The 21,407-nt window shown below is 36.8% G+C and overlaps 1 protein-coding gene across 1 annotated transcript in view; it reads left to right on the plus strand.

The window, feature by feature from the left end:
• The window catches only part of LOC131074913 (uncharacterized), a 305,681-nt gene that overhangs the window by 8,690 nt on the left and 275,584 nt on the right, over window positions 1-21,407 (plus strand). Inside the window, exons 3-7 of the mRNA XM_059218550.1 lie at window positions 6,545-6,622; window positions 8,611-8,723; window positions 8,940-9,033; window positions 9,393-9,436; window positions 9,675-9,746. Of these exons, the coding sequence (XP_059074533.1) occupies window positions 6,545-6,622; window positions 8,611-8,723; window positions 8,940-9,033; window positions 9,393-9,436; window positions 9,675-9,746 (401 nt within the window). The remainder of the gene's footprint in view (window positions 1-6,544; window positions 6,623-8,610; window positions 8,724-8,939; window positions 9,034-9,392; window positions 9,437-9,674; window positions 9,747-21,407) is intronic.

Consider the following 21,407-nt stretch of genomic DNA (forward strand, 5'->3'; position numbering starts at 1 on the left):
GCATGGTGTCACAGGGAGCGGCTATGGCTGCCGAATCATCCAGGACCTACCTTAGACACCTTCGTAGGGGGCCGGGGCCAGAGGGTGCACACTCCTTTGAGCCATAGGCTTGTAGTTGTATTTACCTTTGGTATGTGTATGGAACATTTGATGATGATCATATGATGACATGGATTTTTTATTCCATGAGTTTTGTAATATTGTATACATTTGACAATATTTATATATCTATGTTTGTTATTTCCTTCAACTACAATTTGCGTTTATGCTTATGTGATTGATGTATACTTGTGTATGTAATCAAATGAGCCAAGTTTGATGATGTTATTGTGTCTTTAAGGTGTATTCAATAAAGGGTGCATGAAAAAAGTTTTAAATCTTTAAAAATCTCTAAATTTCTTGAGTTTTCACTTTCCTGAGTCCAGCCGAGTCTGATTCCGAGTCTCGAGTCTGAGTCCGAGTCGGCCTTGCCGAGTCGGAGTCCTGTTTCTTTGGTCCTGATACACCTCCTTGATATGTAATAGGTCGTTTATTGTCTTGTGGTTATAGATGCTGATCATGCACTTGATGTTATGTGACTTTTTCTCCAAGAGAAGATAAAGTTATAAAATAACCCTTTTGGAATTAAAAAGGGAGATAAAAATAAAGTACATTATAATCCTTTTGTTTAAAGAAAGATTGATAAAGGACGTTTATGAAGAACTCTCTTAAAGGAGAGGAATAATTATATTTATTAAAGGATAATTAAAAGCGACTTTTCAAAAGCGTGTGATGCTTTGGAAACCACCCCTTAAAAAGTTATATAAGTCATTTATGTGAGACTTGGAAGGGGCATGGAGATCACTCATGGAAGAAAAAGGTGGTGGCTTGGTGAGCTATGGGCATTTGGAGAGGGGGCACACGTGTGTCCAACTGGGGGTACAACGTACACCCAAGAGTGTCCTGGCCAGGGCTGTGTTATTTATGCTGTGAGGTAGGTTGGGTTCTATGTAAGAATCAGTTTCCTACCGGGGGTGCTATAGCCATTGAGGACCCAAGGCCATTGGAATCTTCTTGCAGTGAGAATGACCGTTCCAAGTGATCAAGATTAAGATAAGTAGGGTACAATGTACACCCAAGAGTGTTCTGGTCAAGGTTGTGTTATTTATGCTGTGAGGCAGGTTGGGTTATGTGTAAGAACCAGTTTTCCTCCGGGGGTGCTATAGCCATAAAGGATCCGAGGCCACTAGAATCTTCATACATTGAGAATGATCATTCCAAGTGCTCAAGATTAAGATAAGTATTGAAAAATCCTTGATGTTTGAAATATCTTAACTACTGATTTTTGATAGAAAGTATGGATTTGACTGATTTTAACTCAAATTTAATTCTCAACATAAATACAATTGTGCATGCAATTAATTCTCAACATAAATACAATTGTGCATGCAATTGAGAAGATTATAGAAATAAGGTGATTTCTAAAGGTTCAACATTGCTGAGCTCTTATTGACGAAAAAGCAGAGTTTTTACATAGATGGATCGAATTATGGGCTGTTATCAGACCAAACTTGCTGTAGGTTTCAATCTGCCATTATAACATTCCCAGTCCCTTGATATGCTGTGATTCCCTGATATTTCTGAATGAGCTGGGATGCTGATTTGTGAGGTGCGATTCTGATCTGAGAAAAACTCCTGATTTGCACTTTGAAACCCTTCAATCTTGGTCTATGAATTCTGATTTTTGGCTCTTTCTTCCTTTGAGATGAGACTGTAGTTGTAGCTGGCAAAGGTATGACAAACTGAAATAGATTCAAACTAGAACCTTGGGGTTGCGTCCAAGTTCTAGGCTCAAGGGCTTCGTCCTGAGGAAAAAGCATAAACACGCCTTCTTGCAGAGAGAAAACTCAAAATAAATGATCAATAGAATGAAGCCAATTCCTCAATTGAACCCTTTAAATAATAACCCAGCCACTCCCAAAAAGCTTTGATGCCTCTAGAAGATTCATCATAGGCAACTTAGGCAATTAATACAAAGTCTTCATTAAATATTAAACAGCCCCCATGAGATATCACCTAGTTGAATAATGTTATAACTTAAAAATGGCCCCAACTTAAGTCATAACGAATAATTAAAATATTTATGCACAATACTTAAGCTTTTTGGCATTATTTTAATTATTTACTCATTCCTTATTAAACTTTGCCTTAGCTCCAAATTGGGGACATTACAATTCTTCCCACCCCGAGATTGCTTGCCCCAAGCAATCACAAGAACCAAATTTGATTAAGATCAGGAACACCAAGCAATACCTGGATCCCAAAGAAGTCTTGCTGCATCTACTACACATCTCCACTGCTCTAAGCTGTTGTAAATATAATAATGCCCAAAGCTATGGAGCACATTGCCATAATCCCATGCATTACTATTCAGCTGCAAATCAATAACATCATGTATAGACCCTTCCCCATAAAGAACATTGGTCATATATGATCCAACATGAGTATCCATACAGTCAGATGAATCTTTGTTAAGTTCCATTGCCAAGCATAAAGTATCATCATATGAAGATATCATATTACTGCTATCTCCGCGTACCAAAGCTGTAATAACATGAATAGAAGGAGATATGCTGCTGCTGTCATCAACAGAATAATCTGATTATCCCCATACCTCTTACTGGTATTTTCATCTTTAGGGTCAGCTATCACACACTTGGCTGCCACAACTTTGTGTTATCATTTTTGGTAGCCTTCAACACAATTGGTTTACCTCCATGAGTAAACTCAAGCTCCATGTTGTTGATGTCTTGGATGTGCCTGCCAAGAGATTTCAACCATGGTACCCCCAAAACAATTTCGGACCCATCAATTCCAACAACATAGTATTTATCTTCAGAAGTATAGTTATCTAATTGAATGCCCAACCTTGGTATTCTTCTTGTGCAATTGATTTTGGATCTGTCTGCGAACATGACGTTGAACCCGGAAAAGTCTTCTACTTGTAGTCCTTCCCTAACTACAAAGTCCTCATCAATAAAGTTATGAGTAGCACCGCTGTCTACCATACACATAACTTTTTGTCCTTTGACAATCCCATTTAACATGAAAAGATGATCTCTAGATCCACCAGATAGGGAAGCAAGAGTACCACATGTTCCGTCATCTTGCTCATTGTCCTTATTGCTGTCCACATCAGATATCACCTCAATAAGATGAGCCTTGCCCTTACCAAGACATCTATGTCCTGGTTCCCAAGGTTCTTTGCAAGAAAAACAAAGGTTCTTTCTTCTTAGCTCATTTCTTGACTCTTTTTCTAGCTTAGGAGATGTGTTCTTGGGTTGAATGGGAGCCTTCTCATCTGATTCATCATCTGATTTCTTATTCCTAAAGTTCTTCTTGTGTGGCTGAAAAGGAGGTGTGATCTCAAGGTCAAGAGCTAACCCAATGGCATCATGCAGGGTCGCAGGCTTGTGTGCCTTGACCAAACCCCTCAGATTGTCGCTCAAACCTTCGACAAACAACATAGTCACTCGCCTCTCAGACATATCAGGAACCATAACTGAAATTTTCTGGAACTCATTGATGTATGCTTCCACATGTCTAACCTGCTTGAGTTCAGCCAAGTCTCTATAGTAGACCTCTACATCTTTCCTGTCAAAGCGAGCAATCAATTTACTAACAAACTCCTCATACGAGTGAATTAAACCATGGTTCTGCGAAACAAGCCCGTGATGCCACCAATCGTATGCCACACCCTCCAAATGCATTGTGGCGAATTGTATAGCTTTGTCTTCCTCCATAGGCTTAAGTGACATGAATGTATCAAGTTTGTGCACTCTTGATCTGACACTTACTTTCCCGCTTCCATCAAAACTTGGCAAAGAGACCTTATTGATTGCATCTTTAAATTCTTTAGGCCTGGCTTGCCCTCTGGGTCTCTGTTCTTGTCTTTCCAGGCGGTATCTCAGTTTATCCTTTTGCTGGTTCATGAACTGATTTAGGTTCATTAGCTGCCTTACATCAGCCGGAAGCATTCTATATTCATCTTATTCAACCATAACATCATCAGTAATTTGAGTTTCTTCTTCCTCAATTTCTGGAACTGCTTCTTCAACTGGCCTTGGTAAAAACACAGGTCTTAGAGGCCGATCAGATCTGGTGCTCGTTGTTCTAACAGCGTTAGAAGCTGTCCCATCTTGATTTCCATGCCCAACTTCACTTCTATCTCCATCCTGATTTGGTGCATGCGGTTGCTGGACCCTTAGGTTTCCAATTGCAGCTAGAAGTTGCTGCTGAGATTGCATAAACATTTGCATCATCTGTTGTTGCTACTGTGCCATTTGTGCCATAATATTCTGAAGGCTTGGTTGTCCATTACCACCATCATTTCTCTATTCTGCCATGTTGCCAGGATCAAACAAGGGATCCTCGTCTTCTTCTAATTGCTGTTCAACCCTACTCCTGGTGAAGTATCTATGTGAACCTGACCCTCTAGAGTGCATAGAACCGATTCCAATTGACATGCAAATGATTAGGAACAACATGCATCCATAAATTCTGACATGCAACTAATTGTAGATAACATGCAACCCTCTGGGTATCGACCAAATTGACATGCAATAGTGAAACCCCAACATGCTGGCAAGATTACTAGCTCCGATACCACTGAAATATCCTAACTACTGATTTTTGATAGAAAGTATGGATTTAATTGATTTTAACTCTAATTCAATTCTCAACATAAATAAAATTGTGCATGCAATTGAGAAGATTATAGAAACAAGGTGATTTCTAAAGGTTCAGCATTGCTGAGCTCTTATTGACAAAAAAACAGAGTTTTTACATACATGGATTGAATTATGGGTTGTTATTAGACCAGACTTGCTGTAGGTTTCAATCTGCCCTTATAACGTTCCCAGTCCCTTGATATGCTACGATTCCCTGATATTTTTGAATGAGCTGGGATGCTGATTTGTGAGGTGCGGTTCTGATCTGAGAAAAACTCCTGATTTGCACTTTGAAACCCTTCAATCTTGGTGAATGAATTCTGATTTCTGGCTCTGTCTTCCTTTGAGATGAGATTGTAGTTGCAGCTGGCAAAGGTATGACAAACTGAAATAGATTCAAACTAGAACCTTGGGGTTGCGTCCAAGTTCCAGGCTTAGGGGTTTTGTCCTGAGGAAAAAGCATAAACACGCCTTCTTGCAGAGAGAGAACTCAAAAATAAATGATCAATAGAATGAAGCCAATTCCTCAATCGAACCCTTTAAATAATAACCCAGCCACTCCCAAAAAGCTTTGATGCCTCTTGAAGATTCATCATAGGCGACGTAGGCAATTAAATACAAAGTCTTCATTAAATATTAAACAGCCCCCATGAGATATCGCCTAGTTGAATAACGTTATAACTTAAAAATGGCCCCAACTTAAGTCATAATGAATAATTAAAATATTTATGTACAATACTTAAGCTTTTTGGCCTTATTTTAATTATTCATTCATTCCTTATTAAATTTTGCCTTAGCTCCAAATTGGGGACATTACAATGTTGAAAGATATGAAGAATATAATATGATGATAATATGATTGAGTTATTCAATTTATCATGGTAGATATTTCCTTTAGAGTTATTATAAATTATCACATGTATGGTATGCATTGTAATTTATGTCTATTTTTGATCACATAATATATATTGCAAATTATGTTGACTCTAATAGTAATAATTAATCTATTAATTCCACTGCAAATACATAGTTAACTCTAGGGGAAAAGTGATCTTACACTTAACCAGCTAATTTATATATTCTTTTTAGGATTTTTTTCTGTATTAGGTAGTGGCGATTGTTTTTGATATACTGCTCCTTTCAAAGCTCTTACATAACTTTATTTAAATAAAGTTCTCCAATAAGACATTCAGCTTAGAATCTTGAAGAAAACTAGCAATTTATTTTCAAGTGTTTGTACATTTAAGTAACTAGATTATTGTTTTGTTGTATCACCCTTAAGGTTTTTTTTGGTGGTACATTGGACTGAATACAAATCTGCTTAAATTTATCTTGAGAGAAGAAATGATCCACCAAAATAGAAACATCAGTAACATGCTTGGGGTTGCCCTACTAGTAAAGATTTTTGCTAATGCATCAACGGAATTTAGGTTTAACTGCTCTCATCATATTTGTAAGACTGAATACCTAATAGGTGTGGTGTATAACCAGTATTTCTTCAAGTTATAAATTGCGAATGCATTTCTTTTGAATTTGGATTCTCCGATCCAAATTTTTTCAATCACAGTATTTTCAAGTAAAATGGTCTTTGATGAATGCAATGATGGTAGCTCTCTGGATTCCCTGTTACACACAACTAGAATATCTCTTCAAGTTGTCTATGCAATTTTATGTTTTAGATTGTTGATCAATATTTATCTCTGGTAAAAAGTATCTGACGTATAATTGACTTTTGTTTAAACTGCTTGTGACATTTTTTTATAAAATGAACATGGTTTCTTTGGTTTGGAAATTACTATAATAAACTTGTCTGCATTTGATTTGGCTTTATGCAGGAGAGGTTTTCCTGGAGAATGTAGAGTTGGTATTGGAAGCATTTGACTACCTCCAATTACCATTTGCAATTAAGGAAGGTATTCATTATTGATATATATTGATGAATAATACTATATTTTGCAACGATGATGTTCTAGAGTGGTTACATTTTCTATCATGCATTACACCTCTCGTGCACAAAGATTCATTCTCATAATAACAGTGAAAACAAAATGGACAATTGTATGTTTCATCATGGAAGAGTGTCCAAATATATTATGAAATTAGTATACAAGTGTTATAGAACTAGTTTAATAATTAAAATTATTCTAGGGTAATCTTCCATTGTTCCTATTTAACCAACCAGCTTTTTAAGGATCCAAAGTACCACAATAATACAATTTATTGAACTGCAACTTATATTTAACAATTTCTTAATGGATGGCAGAAGTAAACCTGCAAAATAGAAAAAGACAAGTTATTTGCACACTAATTTAATATGAAAGATATAGTTAAGGTAGATTTAACCGTACGATTATCCTTCATCATAGTGTCACTCCATAAAAAATACAATACAAGATGCCCTAAATGACTAATGGTGCTATTTCTATAATAAAGTGAAGAAAAAGGTTTATTCTTCAAATTATCTACTAATAGAGTCCTATATGTTGTTCCATACTATAGGTACTTATGACACATAATATGATTGAATTGTCAAGATCAATTGAATAACCAAAATGAAGCCAAAATTGAGGACACGGAGACTTTATTTTCTTGATTTAGCAAAAATGGACGAAAAATAAAAATCTTTTGTGAAGGAAACACACTCAAAGTTTCTACTTCTATTGCAAGTTCAAATAAATAATAAAACCTGGCCTGTTTGCATGCTTGGTCTTCACCACTGTTCAATTTTGATATAATTGATCTTGCAAATTCTCTTAAGAATGGTCTCAAAGGAGGCTTGAAGACAAATTAAGAACATTAGTTTTATCAAGATACATTATATTTTGCTGATCATGAAAATATAAGATCTTTAATACTTCACCTTTTTCAAGCTTCAATCTCACCAGCCCCTTTTACCCTTTTTTTTAAGTATTTAACTCTCAAGATCTGCCATGGGAAGAATAACCTCTTGATTAGAAGAGAAATCAATTCATTTTCTAAATTTTACAAGATTTCAGAATGATTATAACTACTGTCCATTGAATGATTCCATGTATTCTGTTCTCATATCTAGAAAGTTGATTTGATATGTGTTATGCACTATCATGTTTATCTCCTTTGTGAAACCAAAACATATTATCCCAGACTCCAAAGTATCTTAATTGAGATAGCCTCATCTATTGTTTTATGTGTCGATGTTTCAACACCACATCAACACAACATAGTCTCTCTCACAATGTCAACATGACCACAAAATTTGTCTCTACCATGACACCAAAAGGGCAACATGGTGCCTTTCTTGTAACACTACAACAAGCACATGTCTGTCAAGTGATAGATAACTAGCACAACATGGTGCTTCTCCGACAACACCATAACAAAATGTTCTTGCAGCAAAATGTTATCTATGTAACATTTCTATAATGATAGTATGATACTATGAATAGAGGTACACTTGGTGTTTGTTTCTTGTCTGAATGATTCGTCCTTTCCATCAAATTCATAGTCTCTCTTTGTGGGCATATACTAGATTGGAAACCTGTTATTGTTTGGTTAAATTTTCATGTTTTCGTTGGTTCTTCTGGTAAAAATTGATAGTGTTTCCGGGCAAAACTTAAATTTTCAATCTAAAATGTAGCTATACTACACTTTGTTTATTTGTGAATTTTATGGATAATTCTCTCGAATTGATGGAAATTCTTTTCTAATTAGCACCAAGATGATTGACAATCTAAAGACTGTTATGCTACTAGTTGATGTCAAGAGTCTGATAGTAAATTCTCATTGTGGCCATTGAATTTATCTGTTGACATGCACTTGAATGACATCATAAATTTTAACTTTCTGCATGTAAGAGATTTTGATTTTAATTATCTTCATACTATTGCAAGTGAGAAAACTTTGACCATGGTTTGGCTGACAGGGGTGATTGGGAAACTGAGCATTAAGATTCCCTGGACAAAACTTGGTTGGGACCCAATAATGATTGCTCTGGAAGATGTATTCATATGCACTTGCAAAAGAAGCGATTCAGAGGTGCTGTTTGATAGATATCGCATTTTATTTGAGTGAAAGTATTCTATTAATACATTTGGAATAATTTTGTTGTAAGGAAATTTAGATCTAGTGCTGTAAGATGCTGAATGCAAATCTCTAGTAAATGACAATGATCCTGCCAGGTTAAAGACTAGGAATACATCAGATTCTTAAATTGTTTCTCATTTAGATTTGTAATTTCTGGAGTGATCACAGTGGGGTGCAGAGGCTGTGGAGGCTAGAGAATGGGCTGGCAAGAGAGCAAACCTTGCAGCAGCAGAGCTTGCAAAGTTGTCAAGACGTGTTTGTGGTAATCATTACTTTGGTCTGAATGCCATTCCTTAAAAAATGGGCTAGTCTGATGGACAAAAGCATTTGAGGGGTCCATAATGCATTTTATTTTCCTTGAGCAAATTTGTTTTATTTGAATTAGTCAATTTTATGGAAAATTTCAACATGGGAATGACTCTACAACTTCTTGATTGTTAACATTTTCTTAGTGTGGATAAATTGTGGTTCATTCATAACTTGAGAAGATGGTCAGGTTATGAAAATTAAATCTCAACGGTATTGGGTCAATAAAATGGATGATAATAGTTGACTCGAATGTTTTATTATGTAATTTACTTTTGAGAAGCTCAATAATGATTTTTGGTTTGATATTGTCAGATAATCAAGCTGGCCAATCTTTTATATCCCAACTCTCAGCAAAGGTTAGAAAGGCTTTGTAATAAATTTTTAGGACTTGTGCATGTTCATATCTGCTTGAGAATGATTATTTAAATGATAAATACAAATACAATCTCATCAGAGCATGTGAGCAAAAAGGATTTCTGTTTATCATTGCTGTAGTTTTGAGATGCCAGTCATTTCTTGGAACATTTTGCAACATCTAAATCTTTGATTGTCTGCAAGGTTTATTGCTAATTCATATTTATGCATCTTGGTCAGATTATTGACAACATTCAAGTAACAATCAAGAACGTCCACATTAGATATGTTGATCAGAGTCCTGATTCTAAGGTAAGCTGTGCTTATATGCTATTGATTGCATTATGTGTTTCATGGATTGCTTATGTAAGTGTCCTTGGAGGGTGATGTTTCTTTGATTTTATACTTTGGTGAGCCAAAGTTTGTATATATTATTATGCAGATATGTCATAATTTTGAATAGTACATTGCATCTAGTTCTGAAATTGGTTGTGAGAGATGTCAAGTGTTGCAAAGTTATTCCTGTAAAGTTTAGACCTATGTTCCATGGTGTTTCTGGGACGGGGATGGTGGCACAGCAGGGGGTGTGTTTTGGAGACAGCAGTCCAAGAGTCATTTGTTGGGGATGGTGGAGGGATGGCAATTTTGAAATGATGTTGGATGATGTTTGCAGAAGTCTACATGCCAACCACTTTCCAAAAAGAAATTGTTTGTTTGTACCAAGCTTGAAAAACTCGGATTTTGCAATAACTCGGCAAGGCCAAAAAATTTCAAAAACTCGGGACTCGCCAAAACTCGGCAAAAAACTCGGCAAAACTCGGCAACTTTATCGAACATTTGAAAATACATTTTTTTTTTATATATAATTCAAAAACACACATTTACACCAAATTTGTATAACATATATGATTTCCATGATATATAAATCAAATTTTTTTGGTAATACATAGCAACAAATGCAAGTATCATAGCATAAACCAAAAACCAAGTGCAACATATGTATAAGAGTTCAATACATATCAACGTATCATAGTGACAGTCTCATAGAGTTATAGAGTCATAGACCACAAAACAAGAACCTCTGAAATTCTGATTACATATCAAGTTCAAAGTTTGGTATCAATGAAAATAAGAAATCATAAATTGCGTCTACGACTAAAGCTCAAAACAGATTGTGGCCGCTGGGTGGGTGGTGCTGAAGTAGTGGCAACATCCTCAACACTAACAGGTGCCTCTGCTGCATGATCAACCTCCTGCTCCTCCTCACGTGCTGCCACTTCCGCATCCCATTCCTCTCCTGCCCTCTCCAACTCAGTCAGCTGCTCATTAGTAAGGAATGGATCCAAATCATTATCAACATCATCAGGAGAAGCAACCCATTCTGCTGCATATGGATCAATGTCATCCAAGTCAAGTGCTTCATGTGAATCTTGCCCTAGCACCTTCTTCTCATGTAATCGAATGTTGTACCGCACATAGACAAGATCATTCAAGCGTTGTTGAGTCAACCTATTGCGCTTTTTTGTGTGGATGTTCTCAAAAACACTCCAGTTGCGCTCACAACCAGAAGCACTACAAGGCTGTGATAATATGCGGATGGCAAGCTTTTGAAGATTAGGCGTTGTGGCACCATAATCTTCCCACCACAAATCTGCAAGGATACAAAATGTGATTTATAACTTGTAAAGATTTCAATAATCTTAAAGAGAGAAATAAATGGTAAAAATTAAACATATGTTTTTTTTTACCTGGTCGTAAGGTGGCTCTCCCACGTTTGCAATCAGGTGAAGAAAACAATTCCCCTAAGGCCTTCTTATAACTCTGCAACTCATCAAGTATCAGGTCTCGAAGGATCTCATCATCAACTAATCTCCGAATGCATGTGTCAAGGCCAATTCTAACCTCTGCATCTGCTCTGAAACTCGGAGAGTAAAAAAACTTGGGATTCAAGAAGTAGGCAGCAGCATGAATATGTTGGTGGAGTTGATGGTTCCACCTCCGATCAATTATGCGCCATATGGGTTCATACTTGGTCTTGTTTGACCCATACAAGTGTTGAATCGCCTCTTTGGCCTTATCCATGGCCTCATATAGATACCCCATGGAGTTATGATCCCCATCCACCATTCGTAGCACCCTCACCAACGGTTCCGACACCTAGATATAAAAAATCTAACAAAATCAGCAGATTGAAATATTAGAAAATTAAATAATAAATCAACAATTAAAGTTTCAAAACTTACATTGATGATCTCCTCCACTATCTTGGCAAAATTAGTATCAAAAATGGCAATCACAACCTTCTCTGCTTCAGGCTTTGTAGCATAAGGACTCCCCAACCATCTTTCACTCACGGACATCCGCTTCAGGTTGGGCAATGTAGCAAGTATGCTCTGCAAGGTGAGGAAATTGGTAGCAAAGCGTGTGACCCCTGACCGCACAAGATCCTTACCTTCAGTGTGCTCTCTCATAAGATTCAGGACCCATGTGTGATTGTAGATGTATTTGGTGATATTCCTTCCATCTTCAACCACTTTCTTTACCCAACTTAGTTTCCCTATGTCCTCAAGGAGCAAGTCAAGACAATGGGCAGCACAAGGGCTCCAAAATAATGTCGGATGTCTAGCCATTAGAAGTTTGCCGGCTGCCACATATGCAGCTGCATTATCAGTCACAACTTGGATGACATTCTGCACTCCCACATCCATCACCACTTCATCCAACATGTTGCACAAGGTCTCCGCATTCTTCACTTCATTGGAGGCATCAATTGATTTTAAAAATACTAACTGTCCTCCTGAAGCAACTAGAAAGTTGATGAGTGTCCTGTTCCTACCATCTGTCCATCCATCAGAAAGAATGGTGCAGCCATTCTTTTCCCAAATAGTCCTTTGCTCTTCCACTAATGCATGAGTGTTTTGGACCTCATCCTGCAATAACGGTCCACTTACCTCGTAACGGCTTGGGGATTTGAACCCCTTACCTGCCACAGTCAACGCGGTGACCAATTGGTCCCAAGATGGACTAGAAATAGCATTGAACGGAACATCGTTGTAGATAAAAAATCTAGCACACGCCACCTTGGCTTGTTGGTGAGCCTCTTTATTCCATGCAGTGCCAAGCAATCCAGGTTGTGCACCAGGAGTGTTACGTGGAATAAAGAAGTTTTCCATGTTGCTGTCCAAAGTTCCCTTTGCTCGTATCCGTGGCCCAAGGGAAGAACTAGATGTCCCCACATCTGTATGTGACCCCATGGAACTCAAATCTGCCCTTGGGGCTGCCATTGCCTCTGCTGTTCTCTTTTTTGTTGCCTTCCTTTGATCATATGCTTCAAGCGTTGCTATTGCATCTCTCGTAGCCTCTTCAGTACATTCCGTACAGCTTGTGGTATCTCGGCATTGAATTTTTGCAAGGTGATATTTGAACCTATTAATGCCACCTTTTACAATTTTTTTGCAATGGTTGCAAAAAACATCTCCTCGTTTTGGACCTGGTCTCCCATGTTTCCAACAAGGGTCTCTCTTTTTGCCACCAACTTTAACTGTAGAAGCTGAATCCATTTTCTTTCAAAAAGATGTGGAAAAGAACCTAGCAAAAGAGAGGCAACATTTAGAGATAAATAACATTGTTCCCAAAAAAAATCACAAACATCCAAAAATTACAATGACTGTATAACTGTATTTTATTTACAGTCATCTATTAATAGATGACTCTCTAAAATTAAAATTTTTAGTTGGTTGTGTATTTTTTTAAGTTTTTAACTTCAAATTTAAATTTAAATGAAATACTTTAATACATATTACACATTGACATTACACAGTTGACAGTCATTTCAAATGACTATGAGTATTTCACAATTGACTGTGTAATACACAGTCATTAATTACAATGTACATTAATGATTAATGTATTACACAGTCATCAGTCATTTGAAAATGACTATGTATTACACAGTCATTTCAAAATTTCAAATGACCGTGTATTACACAGTCATCAGTCATTTGAAAATGACTGTGTATTACACAGTCATCAGTCATTTGAAATTTTGAAATGACTGTAATGACTGTGTATTACACAGTCATTTGAAAATGACTGTGTAATACACAGTCATTTCTCATTTGAAATGACTGTAATGACTGTGTATTACACAGTCATTTGAAAATGACTGTGTAATACACAGTCATTTGGAAATGACTGTGTATTACACAGTCATTTCAAATGACTGATGACTGTGTAATACACAGTCATTTGAAAATGAATGTGTATTACACAGTCATTTGAAATGACTGTGACTGTGTAATGATGACTGTGTAATACACAGTCATTTGAAATGACTGTGACTGTGTAATGATGACTGTGTAATACACAGTCATTTGAAAATTTGAAATGACTGTGTATTACACAGTCATTTGAAAATTGAAATGACTGTGACTGTGTAATACACAGTCATTTGAAATGACTGTGACTGTGTAATGATGACTGTGTAATACACAGTCATTTGAAAATTTGAAATGACTGTGTATTACACAGTCATTTGAAAATTGAAATGACTGTGATTGTGTAATGATGACTGTGTAATACACAGTCATTTGAAAATTTGAAATGACTGTGTATTACACAATCATTTGAAATGACTGTGTATTACACAGTCATTTGAAATGACTGTGACTGTGTAATACACAGTCATTTTGAAATGACTGTGTATTACACAGTCATTTGAATTTTGAAATGACTGTGACTGTGTAATACACAGTCATTTTCAAATGACTGTGTATTACACAGTCATTTCAAATGACTGATGACTGTGTAATACACAGTCATTTGAAATGACTGTAATTACTAATGATTGTGTATTACACAGTCATTTGAAATGACTGTGACTGTGTAATACACAGTCATTTTCAAATGACTGTGACTGTGTAATGAATCTAATGATGACTGTGTAATACATAGTCATTTGAAATGACTAACAGTCATTTTCAAATGACTGTGTATTACACAGTCTTAGTCATTCGAAATAAAACAATACAAAAAGATACCTGGTCGTGCGTGCAAATGCAAACAATACACAGTCATTTTGACTGTGTATTCGAAATAAAACAATACAAAAAGATCACGAATAAACAAGTAAAAACCTGGTCGCGCGTGCAAATGCAAACCCTACTGCAAATCGCGTGGCGTTTTTTGCCTTCCGGAGTCGCGCGAGCCGCGAAATGGAATAAAGACTTCGGTTTTTTTTTTTGCCTGCGACTTAAGTTGCGTTTTTCTCGCATTTTGTGCCGCGTTTCGGGCGGGTTTTGGCCATTAACGGCGAGTATTTGCCAAAAAAATCGCGGCGAGTATATGAAAAAAAGGCCCCGAGTATTTCCACGATTAACTCGCGCGCCATTATGGATCGCGATTACTCGCGAGTTTTTGAATTGCTCGCTGAGTTTTGCAAGTATGGTTTGTACTTCTCACACAATACCACACTGTACCAGACCATGGCAAAGGCACCTTTAATCTCTTTTGCAACTGACGATAATAACTGACTAATATCATATCAAGAATTTAGAATTTTGATGCTTTTTTGAACAGTGAAATCAGAAATCCAAATTATTGCTGTTAATATTAACTCTTATATAATTTATATCATTGACTATGAATTTGAATCATGATATATTTATTGCTGATATACTACAGTTGTTGCTGTCACTGCTGTCATGATTAATTTAATTGCTGTTATAGTGCTGTCCATAAAAGCATTAATTGTTTGGGGAAATAATCGGCTAAACAAGTTTTTTAAGGTTTTTTGAAAAAATGGAAAAAAAATGGATTTACAAAAAATGTAAAAAATTGCAGAAAAACAGAAAAAAACTAATTTTTTTTTTCTATCTAAGGGCATTTCCATAGCATAGACATATTGTAAGCAAATTAAACAAAGACTTCAACACATGAATTGTAAAAAATAGATTGTCATTGTTTATATTCATATTGCTGATTACAATGCATAAAACTTATCACAACATAAATAATAACTAGATGGTGACAGCTGTCAAAATGCCAATTACAATATTGTTTGTGACTTTTTACAAAGTCAACCTATAAACTAAGAACAAAATTCCAAAAAATCAAATGTAGTTAATGACATGCTAGAGGGTTGAAGGCCTTGATTATGAACCTCTTGGGTGGGAGCCTGCCCTAACTTGTTCAACAATATGAGGATCCAAGTTGGCTTGCCCCATGATATCAAAATCATTAGGTCCAAGAAAATAATCATCATCAACAACAATCCACTTCGAATTTGGATCTATCTTGTCAAGGTCAATTGGCTGATCTTCTTCAATAGTTCTTGTTTTTACCCATGTAGAAATTAGTTTATGCCTTACAAGGGAAAAAGACAATGAATACTGTTAAAATATTTGATGTTATTAAACAATAGAGCGAGAGCTCTATATAAAGAAATTACAAGAGACGATGTTTCTAAAAGAAACAATCATAAACTGAAGCTGAAAATAGAAACTAACTAAAGATGAATAAGACGACTAAGATGACCATTAAAGAAACATTACAATATTCTAATACCCTCTCTTAATGGTCATCGTTCTAACTACCTAGAGAAACACAAAGAAGGCTGCCCCCTTTTTCTCAAAACGTTCTACAACATGAGCCTGCCATTGACCCTGTCACTGAGATGAGCCTGCCACTTACCCTCCCAGAATCTAGAGAACTTTTGGATAACGCATTGTCCACAAACTTTTGTAAATGAGCATGACGCCCCAAAATAGATTGCAAGAAGCCCCGATTTGTGAGGAAAAAATCGCCAAACCCAGAAATTGAAGTTTACAAAGTATCATTTTTTTTCTTTGGAAAAAATTGCAAAAACCCTAAGACAAGAATGTTATTTTAAACACTAGGTATATTAACCAGATTTATCTAATTGATTATGCCCTAGGTTGTATTCAGATTTAGTGAACCAACATAGATTAAATTGTGCTCTAGATTGTAATCAGATTTGCAGTATTTTAGGAAACCAATATAGATTAAATTGTGCCCTAGATTGTAATCAGATTTGCAGTATTTAGTAAGTCAACATAAATCAGAAATAGAGCAGAAGACAAACAAGCATACCCTGGGAAAACCTCCAAGGAGGAAAAACCCAGCATGAAAGACCCACAGGTCAAATTATATATTCTCCTCTAAAATATAAGTACAATACTTAGCTCGAATCTGATCTTCACATATCAAATCTGTCCTTGTATGCTTCAATGACTTGCATAAAATCTACTATGCCCCTTTGGACAATTTCACACCAAGCAGAATAAGTTCGCCCTCTTCCTTAAGTTCGCACAGCAGAGCTAAATCACCTTTGATATGATTTTTGCTTGATTGAAATGACTTACAAATTGTCATTTATTTATATGCATATTTATTCTTTTGTAGGTCGGCCTCCTTATTAATTTTGGCGCCAATATTATTTTGGGAGAATTTAGTGTGGCGTGATGAATAAGGATGGGGTCACGTTATTTAGGGTAGGACCCGGTCCTAAAAGGTGGTTCGGATGTTGCCTTAAGGCAATCTGAACCCCTATACCCCTAGTTACAAACAACACTCCCTCTTAACTAGGGAGGAGGAGAATACATAATCTGAACCTTTGAAATCCATCTAGCACACAAGCATAGAATGGATTTAGCACACAAGCATAGAATTACATCTTCCACCTAGCACACAAGCATAGGATGGTTCTAGCACACAAGCATAGAAAGTGTAATACACCAGTGGGTCTTTACATTATTACAACTATCCATCTAGCACACAAGCATAGATTGGATGAAATTCATTCTTGCACACAAGCAAAGAATGATTCAAAGTGCTACCAATAGTCACTGAGATTGAAGCTCCCTCTCAATCAGGGTTACGTTTTCCATGACACCAAGTCTATCTCTGAAGTACTCGAACCTCACTCTGGATAAGGGTTTGGTGAGGATGTCAGCAATCTGTTCATCTGTGCTAATGTACTTTAGATGAATGGTGCCTCTCTGCACCATATCCCGAATGTAATGATAGTGTGTTTCCACATGTTTGGACCGATCATGAAATATAGGATTTACTGACATCTTTATACAGCTTTGATTATCACAATGAATGGTGGTAGGATCATTGACTTGACCAAATAATCCAACAAGGAGCTTACGAAGCCACACTGCTTCTCTGGATGCAACAAATGCGGCAATGTACTCAGCTTCTGCAGTGCTTAATGCTACCGAAGATTGCTTTCTGCATGCCCAAGAGATCATTGCGGAGCCCAAGTTGAAGCAGATGCCTGAAGTGCTTTTCCTGTCCTTGACACTTCCTGCCCAATCTGAATCTGAGTAGCCTTTCAGGAGGATTGGGGTATTAAGTGAATACTTCAGCCCATAACCAATCGTGCCACGTAGGTATCTTAGAATGTGCTTGGCAGCAACCAGGTGAACATGTTTAGGTGAACTCATGAACTGACTGAGAGCATTCATTGCATAACAGATATCTGACCTAGTATTGACTAGGTACATTAGAGAGCCAATCAACTGCCTGTACTCAGAAGGATCTACAAAATCCAAGTTAGCAGCAGAAACACTTAACTTCTTTAAGTTAGATTCCATAGGAGTACGCATAGGTTTACAATTTATCATTCTAAATCTTTTCAAAATGTCAATCGTGTATTTTCCCTGACTTAGAAAGATTTCATTAGCTCTTTGCCATACTTCTAACCCTAGGAAATAGTGCATTAGACCTAAATCCTTCATTTCAAATTCTGAGGCTAATTCCTTTTTACATCTTATGATTAATTTATTTTCACCCATGAGAAATAAATTATCTACATACAAAACTAAAATAAGCATCTCATCATTATAAATTTTCAAGTAAATGTTAGCATTAGCATCATTCTTGGAAAACCCTAAATTTAGTAAGTACTTATCAATTCTTTCATACCAAGCGCGAGGAGCCTGTTTGAGCCCATATAAAGCTTTCTTCAACCTGCAAACATGAGAATCTCTTTTATGGATTACATAACCTTCTGGTTGCTCAATATAAACTTCCTCCTCAGTGACACCATTAAGGAAGACTGTCTTAACGTCCATTTGATGCAGCTCCCAACCTTTGGTTGCAGCAATAGCTATTATAGACCTAATAGAGGTATATCTAGCAATAGGGGCAAAGGTTTCTTCATAATCTATTCCTTCCTTTTGAGAAAAACCACAAGCTACAAACCTAGCTTTATATTTTTCAATACTACCATCAGCATTATGTTTAATTTTAAACAACCATTTAGAGGAAACGACAGACTTACCTTTGGGTCTGGGTACAATGTCCCATACATCATTCTTGATGATAGACCCATACTCTTCATCCATGGCTAATTTCCAAGCATGATGGGACATAGCTTCTCCGATATTGTGGGGTTCAGACTCAATTATATTGCACATCACGGAAATGTAGTTGGCGTGATTTTGGACACTCTTGCTATTTATGAAGGTTCCTCTGGGAGCAGCAAACCCTTCAGCGTCTTGAATTGTGTTTCTAACCCAAAGTGGTCTCTTCTTGCAGACCACAATATCCTGAGGTATATCGGTAGATTGCATGGGTTCTAATGAGTCATTTTGAACTTCCTGATTTGGAAGATCAGTAGACTCTTCCTGTAACTTAGGGTTAGCATCAACAATTGAATCTTGTTTTTCCATCACCATATCATCATTGTTGATTAATGAACCTTTAGATCTTTTGAAAGCAATATTTTCTTCAAAAGTTACATCTCTACTTATCTCAACATACCTTTGACTTGAAATGTAGATCCTGAAGGCTTTGGAAGATTCGCTGTATCCTACTAGGATGCCTTTCTTTCCAAATGGATCCAGCTTGGTTCGTTTTTCATTAGGTACATGAACATACACAGGGCTTCCAAATATCCTTAGGTGATTGATGTCTGGTTTGATTCCTGAATAGGCTTCTTCAGGTGTCACATTCTTTAGGGCTTGATGAGGACATCTATTCTGAATATAAACTGCAGTTTTGGATGCTTCTGCCCATAAGAAAGGTTGCAAGTCTTGATCATGTATCATGGCTCTTGCAGCTTCAACAATGGTCCTGTTCTTTCTTTCAGCAATTCCATTTTGCTGAGGGTTGTAGGGAACACAGAACTCCCTCTTAATTCCTGCTCTAATACAAAAGTCATAGAAACTACTTGAGGTGTATTCACCTCCATTGTCAAACCTCGAACATTTAATTCGATTTCCTGTAGTATTTTCAACTAAGGCTTTGAATTCTTTAAATCTGTTTAGGACTTCTTCAGACTCTTTAGTTTTAAGAAAATAGATCCATGTTTTCCTAGAGAAATCATCTATGAAGATAACATAGTATAGGAAACTGCTAGGAGATGCTACTGACATAGGGCCACATAAATCTGAATGAATAAGCTCTAACCTTTCTTTAGCCCTACTATCGCTTTTATGAAAGGGATTCTTTACATTCTTACCCATTGCACAACCTTTACAAGCATCATCATGAGATAAACTGAGATTAGGCATACCTTTGACCATTTTACCGAGAGTGGGAAGAGCTTGAAAGTGAAGATGACCCAATCTTCTATGCCATAGCTCGCATGATTCAGGGGTCTCATGAATGAGAGCTTGAATTGGATTAGCTGCAAGCTTATATTAACTATCACATCTATTTCCAATAATGCGAGCAGATTTGAAGTTAGATTTCTTAGACCAAGCGAGTACTTTCCCTTCAGAAAATGCTATTTGCAAACCCTTATCTTCTAAAACAGAAATGGAAATAAGATTTCTTTTAATACCAGGTACAAATAGAATATCACAGAGTTGTAGGGAAATACCAGAATCTAGTTTTAAAGAGGTAGTGCCAAAACCTTTTACCGAGTATCGAGCATCATCACCGATTACTACATGAAGATTGGTGTCTTTTTCAATCAGATCTGAGAGATGCTCACGAAATCCTGAGATGTGTCTGGAGGCACCACTGTCAAGTATCCACGTATTGCTGTCCGTAGGAACATTGCTGGAAAGAGCAGAGATAAGAAGGTAGTCTTCACTTTGTTCGGCAACTTCATTTAAGTTAGCTTCCCTTTCCTTTGGGTCATTTTGACAATCTCTGGCATAGTGACTATACTTATCACATCTGAAGCAACAAACGTGAGAGGAATCTCTTGACTTTTTCCTTGGATCATAGGAGGAGGATCTAAAATCTTTGCTTCTCTTTTCTTTCTTCCAATGACCACCTTTCCTAGATTTAGATAAGAGAACATGATTATCTTTGAGAGAGTTCTTGAATTTTCCTCTTACCTCAATTCGAGATTCCTCTTCGATGCAATCAGATTGAAGACGCTCAAAGTTGGGACGATCGGCTCTTCCACCAATGCTACGAATGAATGGTTCCCATTCATCTGGTAGACCATTTAATGCAATCATAACAAGGTCTTTATCTGAGATTTGGCAATCAAGAGTGCTTAGCTTGTCCTTTAGTTCATTGATCTTCATGAAGTAGGCTACGATTGAGTCTTCTTCTTTCATTTTTATGTGAAGAAGTTGCTGTCTTAGGGCAAGAGCCCTGCTGAGATTGTTGACTTCATAGATCCCTTCCAAGTGTTTGATCATTTCTCTAGCAGATGTAAACTTTGATATGACAGTGACAAGATGGTTCTTGATTGACTCAATTATGATCCTTCGAGCCTTGAGGGAATCTTTCTTGAACAGTTTTAGTTCTTCAGCATCTTCTGGAGGAGACAGCCTTTCTTCTTCTACAAATTTCAGTAGGTCATTTTCTTCAAGTATCAACAGAATCCGAACTTTCCAAGCAGCAAAATCAATGGCTCCCTCAAGCCTATCTTCAGCCTTCAAACCTGACATCTTTAATCTGAACACAAACAACAGCTATATGCAACAATCGATCTGCTAAATCAGAAGTTAGTGACACCTAGAGCTCTGATACCATGTT

Source organism: Cryptomeria japonica, chromosome 3 (genome assembly GCF_030272615.1).
Source record: "Cryptomeria japonica chromosome 3, Sugi_1.0, whole genome shotgun sequence".
Taxonomy (NCBI): domain Eukaryota; kingdom Viridiplantae; phylum Streptophyta; class Pinopsida; order Cupressales; family Cupressaceae; genus Cryptomeria; species Cryptomeria japonica.